Source organism: Aricia agestis, chromosome 18 (assembly GCF_905147365.1).
Source record: "Aricia agestis chromosome 18, ilAriAges1.1, whole genome shotgun sequence".
NCBI lineage: Eukaryota > Metazoa > Arthropoda > Insecta > Lepidoptera > Lycaenidae > Aricia > Aricia agestis.
This window is the reverse complement of record NC_056423.1, coordinates 1,506,140-1,514,331: the sequence shown is the minus strand read 5'-3', so window position 1 is coordinate 1,514,331 and position 8,192 is coordinate 1,506,140. Positions and strand designations below refer to the sequence as shown.

Genomic DNA, 8,192 nt, shown 5'->3' with positions numbered 1-8,192 from the left:
GCTGGTTCATCGCACTGGACAAAGATGCGGACTTACTTTTTGCCAATGTGGAGTCAGCGAAATCCATTATGACCTCTATGGTTATTGTTATAAGATCTTTAAATTCGGGAAATTTTAGTAGAATTAAGTATTTTATTAGTCGTAGCGTAGAAAATACTTTTTAGCATTATCGTGGTCATAGTGAGTATCTGAAGCTGTTGTAGCCTTTGGTCATTTTATCTCATACCTAGATGGTGCCCGCAGCTCCGTTGTGCCAATATTAATAAGTCCAAAATAAAAAATACCTATGTCCTTTTCCGAGACCACTCAAACCATATCTATATCATATTCATCTCTATATCGGTGAAGGTACGGTTCCCACGCAATAAATCCTAATTAAATCTTCGCAAAACTACCTATGTAATTCAATAAAATAAATAATAACTCCCACACCGGTTTCGGTGATGGTGGCCGGTTTCATTGAAACCAGGCCAGTTACGCAGGAGTAATTTTATAGTGCCCAATATGTGTACGGTACACAAGAGCATTCTCTATTCCTTTTTCTTTCATAAAATCATAGCCCAGTAGGACGGAAGACCAATACTACTGGCGAGAGATCAGGCGCAGGAACGACTTTTTACATGTCCATCCGACGCATGGATCATCTTACTTGTCAGACAATCAGGTGATCAGCCTGTATTGTCCTAATCGAACTTAGAAATAACATGTTTCCAACGCGGGAATCGAACCCACGACCTCCGAGTCAAGAGCCACGCTCTAAACCACTGGACCACGGAGGTAGTAAATAAAATAAATGGCGTATTAATAACAGACTTCTTGCAATTAACAAACTTTTATTTACGCAATGATCTATATCATTCAACCTACACTGACCGTTACTTTAACAATTAGCAAGCAATCAACCCTTCGGCGACTCATTACTCGGTTGAACGCAACTCAATCCAGTTCGGGTTGATTAAAAATCGGAAGCCGGTCCCAGATAAAGAGTGCGCTTGACCGTAAAATTGTCGTACGCATAAGGTATCCCTGTAGTCCTAAAATAATTAATTTGCCCGCTGAATTAGACGATTTTGTGATATACTTACACATGTTTACAGCTCATATAATATTTATGTGTCGTCATGGACGCGATAAAACTCGTGTACACGATCGATCTTAGAACATGTACTATAAGAGAAATAGAAAAAATAGATGGTGAACCTACGTCATTTTTTCGGGTTATGTCAAACCCAGCCGACAGATTATGACTAAAATTTACTGGATATATCATAATAGGCATGATGACTATTTTTTTTTCTTATCGGTAATTGAAAGACCCTTAAAAAATAGAAACATCGTTGAAAGAATGACTCTGATAGCTTAAAAAATCACCAAGATATGACAATTCAAATATCTCATAAAAAAGACCTGCCCGAAACGCTCCATACAAAGTGCTACGAAAGTATGACGTCAGTCTTTCGTAGTTTGTACGCATCGGGAGACAACTTTGTTCGACAGGTATATTAAATATTGCGTTTATGAAAGTGGTTTCATAACAAAAGTTGCTACATTTGTTATGAAACCACTTTCATACAAATATTAAGAAATTTAATTGAAAAAAAATTCGACTTGAATATCCAACTTTGAAGGCGCATAACAAAAAAAAAATACAAATGCTATCAAGCTGAAATTTTGGGAACACTTATTTTTTACCGTGATTTCTTTATTTTATTAACAAAATTCACTAATCTTTGACCTTGTCATCATCTCTATTATAACCCTACAAAGTGACATCCACCACCACTTTGAATCAATTTCAGCGATTATACAAAATAAGGTACCTTCTTAAATAGCATTACTTCCTTTTTCATAATTGAAAATACCTGAAAGTTTCCTAAAGAAGATACTACTGCAACATTTTTTCTCCCCCAAAAGTTGAATAAAATATTGTCATTTTTAAAATACCATATTTTAAATTCAACCAGGCTCGCATAAAACAAAGAAAACAAATCCGTCAGGTAAACAAGGATTAAAAGAGTCGTTGAAAAAGCGCCCCCGGTCCCTTATCGAAGTGTCTTTACGATCCCATTATAAAATAGTCTTTATGAGTGTTTTATTGCGAAAAGACTTAGGTAATTTCGTCACGGGCCAGGACCAAAGATGAGATTCTGGATTACGGCCGTTAAACCGAGATTTTGGTCAGTGGACATTAATTGGATTACTCGGTTTACGACTTTTAAAATCTTCCTGAATATAATTATAAAATATCTGATAAGCTTATACCTATAGAAATGCAATCAAAAAAGAAAAACCGATCTTTGGCTCAGATACTTTCAGGCATTTTATCCATGTAAGGGTCAGAATATTATGCAATTGTTAGTCAAGAAGATACATATTGAATTGACTGTTGAATGTAAATTGTATGAATGACGGCGCTCTACGCTTACATTCAAGTCTGTTAAATTAAATCAAAAAATAAAATGCATCCCAATGCATCTACCCTTCAAATTGTAGTGGAAAAAGACCCTAAATTTTAAGAGCAATTCTTGTTATTATACGATTAAATGATAAGAAATTATTCACCATAATATTTTCTGTCGCTCGCAAATCTATTTAACATAAAACAAGTTATCTCTTAAACCTACAAAATCAAGAATCTTCCCTACTCAGAATTCAGAAAACAATATTGGATAAAACATTTTACTCAATCGAATCTGATCGCGCGAACCAAATGATCCGTATCGTGTTTCTGTATATCTATACAAAATACAAATCTATACAATATACCGTAGCCATAAAGGGGGTATTCCATCAAAACGCCATCTATAAACAAAAGATATAAAACGGGCGAACTGGAACACCCTTAGATTTCGGCCGACTCAGCACTTATACAGGTTGATTCATTGTACTCGAGTTTTTGTCTTGGATTTTGTGATAGATGAGAGGTAATTATAACGAGGTTCGCTTTGATTTTTTTTTCGTACTTATAAATTAAAATTTGTATTTTAGTATTTGTGCTCGTATCGAGCTATACCTGAGTGCCGCACAGAGAAGAATAATAATTACTTAGCCGGCCCCTAGACGATCAATTGTATTGTCAATATCACGCTTCAATTTTATTGAACAGTTTATTTGACAATTAGATTGAAGGCGCGCGATGTTCAATATCAACCCTAGACGGTCAATAATATTACAAAATACGTGATATTGCGCAATAAAATTGCTCGTCTAAGGGCCCGCTTAATTGTTTTTAATCGAAGAATTTGACAGATAATAATGTATGGGGCTTATATCAATATCTTGAATTCGTTACAGATTTCCAGTCTTTAATATTGCAACGTTATATTTGAAATAAACATACTTTTCTGTTGACTCACAGTTAATGATTTTTAATTTTGGTTTTGGCTTATGTTTAAGAATTTGGTCTTATTAATTCAAATCTATAATTTGTAAATTTTATAACTAAGGGTCAAGTTTTTATGTTTCAAAAAATCTTCTGAACGATTCCAAAGCCAAAATTCCACAAAAAATATAAGTAAGCAAAGTTATAAACTGACAAAATATATGTATTTTATAGGTCTTTCTTACCTAAAATAGACACATTAATGTATTATTTATTAAAATTTTCTTTTCCGATCGTATTTCGTAGATCAGCCTGTATAACACTGCACACATGCAAGTACATACAGAAATCAATCATGTACTTTCGACACCTGAGTCCCATTGTATACGATTTATTTGTATATAGCGGGGGATTATTGGATATCATTGCAGGAAATGGGAAATTGCTGAAGATTTTATATATTTTTTTTTCAAATGGAAAACAGATTTGAATAAAGATGGCAATTGTAATGTTGATGTAGATATTTTGTCAGTATATTAAAGTATACTCTCAGAGAGTAGAGTCTTAGAGTGACAGTTGGCTTGTGCCGTATCTAATCTATATAATTAATACGTGAGCAAAATACTTTGGACCCCTTTTGACGAAAAATGGGGAAACGTAGGTGAATGAAATTTCGCACAGTTATAGTTTATATGGAGAAGGAGTGCATCAAACCAATATTGTTTTAAAATTATGCTTTTATCATACCTAATTTTAATAAATAAAACATTACACACACTACAATGTGCACACTACGATATTTTGAATGACAAGCCTATACACACGAATTATACTCTTTCATTTATGGTTGAAGTCTGTTGTCAAATTAAAAATGGATTGTTGTTCTTTTAATAAATCTGAAATAGTACTTTAAACGGGGAGCGAAAAGAAGAAGAAGAAAGTCAGTATTTTGGTAATAGAATATTAATAGCATTGAAACTTGTAATTAAATTTAAGGTCGAATTTTGACCATTGGGTTCTAGTTTTAATAAATCTAGGACTAAAACTCTAGCTAAAAGCCGAGCTTTGTGAAGGCTCGCATCGTTTTTCTGCGTGGTAATAATCTTTAAGGCATTTTTTTTTTATAGTAACCAAACCTTGACTGACCAACGATAACACATCTACATATAAATAAAAATAAGGTACTTTATTAAAGCACAAAATCAATAGGCGTGATAGTTTTTTCCTTAAAGTGTACCACAAAACTGCTCAGGTTGTGAGAGCCGCCCTGATAAAATTTCAAATTGTCCAATGTCCAGCATTCTTTAGTTTACAGTTAATGGTTCTAAATTTTATCAAGCACATCCTTTGCATGCTACGCTACACTACGAAAGTATTTTACAGTACTCTAATGATGAAACCTAATAGACCACCAATAAACTAGGGTATAAAACAAGCACTAAAACGAACTATTTATTACATTACTTTATAAAATATAGTATGGTCGCGTGAGGAGAGCCAGTTTGTTAGCTCACGACATGAAATACATGACCGTTCTTTTTCAAATATATTGGACGTAGCGATAAACGGCGTATCGACGGCTCTTTAGGGTTTAAAGTGGTATAAAACTTAGTTCAATTATTAAAATTTAACTTGTGTAATGTTTTAAGTTTCTTCTAAGTCTGAATTTATATGCGGCGTATCAAACCCGGGCCGCGGTTTGGCGCTACATCCCGAGTTCACAAGCAAAATATTATTATATACATTTGCTTGTGAACTCGCGGTGTAGTCGCGAAACTACGCGAGTTCGGGTGGACCCATATTAAATCCAGCCTAAGTTAAGTTTGTATTCGTTACAACTAAATGGACACTCTTGTCCATTTAGTTTTTTTTAGTTGTTATTATTGCTTACAATTAAAAGCAAGATATATTTCTAGAAACAAGTTTATACCAGTCTGTTTGCAATGAATCATAACGATTGATTGGAAATGAGCGGCCAAGTGGAGTGGTAAGTAAAAAATATTCGTAGTTTTGAAAATTTTTATTTCAAAAGTCTATAAAATTTAACAATTTTGATGACTGATTTAAATATGAACTACTAACTAAAGGCCTTCTAGACGGTCGGGACCAACCACCCGACCAAGGTCACCTTCAAGGTTCACCTTCTAGAAGGCCTTTTACTGTCTTCTAGATGTGACAAGACTGAGAAATCTTAGTTGACATGTAGAATGCTTCTCAAGGTGTTGTCACATATTATCGGAAGTCGTTGCGTCCCGCGAAGCCCCGTCATAAAGTTGTATGCTGGCTTGAGCTGGTCCTGTGTGACCTCCTGAAATGGGAATCGCTGATTTTACTCGATTACGACGGAGGCAAAATGAAAGGTGACGACAAAGGTTACTTGATTGAGGGAAAGAAAGGTTATGAGTCAGAATTTAGGAAGCCGGTCCATGAGCTTGATCTCTCACCAGTTGTGTCGGATTACTTGCCACTGGGCTAATTAGATGAAAAGACATGACTGTGAAAGAAATATCACTGAAATTTCTTTCACAGTCATTTGGCCATAAATAATTGAAAAAATACTCTTTCTGCGCTGCTACTTGTACAGTGAACTCTATACGAAGGACACTTAGACATAAACATTATCAATTATTATTAGTTTTGTTACAAGCTGTTTAAGATTATGCATCAAGGATCTATTAGAATCTTCTACATCTTACCATCTGCGGTCGGTATATGACAGCAGAGACCATCTTCCCCCACAGTATCTGGATCAGAAACACGCCATCTTCCTTCGTCTCTATGAGATGGAGTTGCATGGTCGCGTTGTGGGAGAGAGCCTCACCTACAAGAGTAGAAGAGTAAATAAAACCGGCCAAGTGCAATTTTGCTCAAATTTGGTATAGAGATACATTGAATCCCAGGAAAGAGTATAGGATACTTTTTGTCCCGGAAAAATTTACGGTTTCCGCGTTTTAAATAATTTCAACAGCTGCCTTCTGCGCTTTGGTGTTTCTTAAGATTCAGCTTGGTGACAGACAAACAGACGGACAGTAAAATCTAAGTATAGGGCCCTGCTCAGCTTTGGCATACCAGAACAATACGGCATTATAAATTGGACGCTGTTGAGCATTCGTGTTCTAACCCACAAAAAATGCGTATTGAGTTATGAATGCAGTTATGTTCTTTAGAGTTTAGATGATTTAGAAGTAAAAATGTGGGTTAGGACACAAATGCTAAACAGCAACCAAATATCAGTCATCATGAGTACAAACCAGTATTATGGAATCTTGGCATATAGTTACCTATCTGCGTATGATTGGTGTCCAATGACAGGACTTGTCTGAAACACCCGTTGCCGGTAGACCGGGACCAGATGTCAAACGGATGCTCCGAATGGTACCGCTGGCGGATGACGGTACCGTCCATACTCGACTCATGGAGCCCTAGTTCTTTGTTCATGAGCCAACGAAGTCCGGCCTAGAAAGTAAAAGTTTTGATGATTATTACCACGGTAACGTGTCTTTTTATCTGTCTGTCTGTGTGAGACAGTATGTATGTGTGTCATGTGGGTGTCTGAGTGTGTGTGTGGCATCCTAGCAAAAAAACGTTTGGGCCGATCTCATTAGCTGACATGATCAAAAGTTTTCTAAGTTAGGTCCCATCATGATCGGTTGGATAATTTCGGAGATATTTTTTAATTTCTAATTCTAATTTCTAGTTAAAAAGTTTGGAAAAATACTTATTAGCTAATCCATGATTTGTAATTATGGTTTCATTGTCCGCTACAAACATTTCATAAGATTACCGTTCATCAAAATCCATATAGTATTTTTTGTAGATTATTCAACTTATTCAACACAAGCAGAAAAACAATTAATCCTTCAAGGAATATTAGTAAAGATAGTAGATAGCTAAAAGTCTTACCTCATCAGTTTCACTCAGCTCCATTTTAAAGCATGTCACCTCCTTCTGTCTCTCTGGAAACTGCTTGCCTGGTATTATAGCTACTACGTACCAGGCGCCTATGACTTTCTTGAGATCAAAATTCGCTTTCAGTCCATCACATTCTGTAGTATTCTGAGCTAGAGTAGCTCCTAGGGATAAAAGCAAGACTAGGAGTAGTGTCATTTTGTGTGTTCCTGATGACACCTTTAGAGTGACTAAGGTAATTTTAGGTTGGATTAGGATGCAGACTTGGTAATATTAAGAAATGACATAGAAGATAATATAATAATAATATAATATCTATGGACGCTTCACACCACGTCAGTCTGGCCCCGTGCTAAGTACCTAAAGGACTTGTGTTACAGGTACCAGACAACGGAAATATATTTAATACTTTTTATACTATACATATATTTAAGATTTTTATTATATCATACACATATTTAATACACATCCAGACCCGGGAACATTGAAAACTTTTTGTTCCGTCGGCGGGATTCGAACCCGCGACCCCCGGCTTGAGCTACCAACGCGCTCACCACTGAGCCACAGAGGTCGTCGAATATGTTAGTTATGTCTCCTTGTACGAAAAGATACATTTAGGCTGGCACACATTTTCTGTATTCGATTTTCTAATGTGAAATTGCGATTTGGAATTCCGTGAGACTAGCTTAAACGTTCGATTATTTCACGTGCAAACGCGCTGCACTAGAAACGTACGTGCGGAATTCGTTCCGTTCGGAAAAGCGAACATTTGCGCCATTTAATGTATTTTCTACTGATGGCTGGCCGCATACACGTGTCTGTCTGTCTGTCTGTCCATCTGTCTGTCTGTCTGTCTGTCTGTCTGTCTGTCTGTCTGTCTGTCCGTCTGTATGTATGTCTGTCTGTCTGTCCGTCCGTCCGTCCGTCCGTCCGTCTGTCTGTCTGTCTGTCTGTCTGTCTG

The 8,192-nt window shown here is 36.2% G+C and overlaps 1 protein-coding gene across 1 annotated transcript; it reads right to left on the bottom strand.

Moving 5' to 3' along the window:
* Window positions 1–5,365: 5,365 nt before the first annotated feature.
* On the bottom strand, window positions 5,366–7,445 carry LOC121735975. The gene is made up of 4 exons (XM_042126983.1): window positions 7,226–7,445; window positions 6,604–6,778; window positions 6,019–6,143; window positions 5,366–5,630 (listed from the first exon to the last, which is right to left on the bottom strand). The coding sequence occupies exons 1-4, from the start codon at window positions 7,427–7,429 to the stop codon at window positions 5,514–5,516; spliced, it is 621 nt and encodes a 206-aa protein (XP_041982917.1). The 5' UTR covers window positions 7,430–7,445; the 3' UTR covers window positions 5,366–5,513.
* Window positions 7,446–8,192: the final 747 nt, after the last annotated feature.

Bases quoted from the DNA above. Each gene is read 5' to 3' on its own strand.
- LOC121735975 (XM_042126983.1), bottom strand. From the start codon at position 7,429: ATGACACTACTCCTAGTCTTGCTTTTATCCCTAGGAGCTACTCTAGCT. The intron at 6,779-7,225 runs GTAAGACTTTTA...TTTACTTTCTAG, and splicing joins AGCTGAGTGAAACTGATGAG to GCCGGACTTCGTTGGCTCAT. The intron at 6,144-6,603 runs GTAACTATATGC...CTACTCTTGTAG, and splicing joins CACCAATCATACGCAGATAG to GTGAGGCTCTCTCCCACAAC.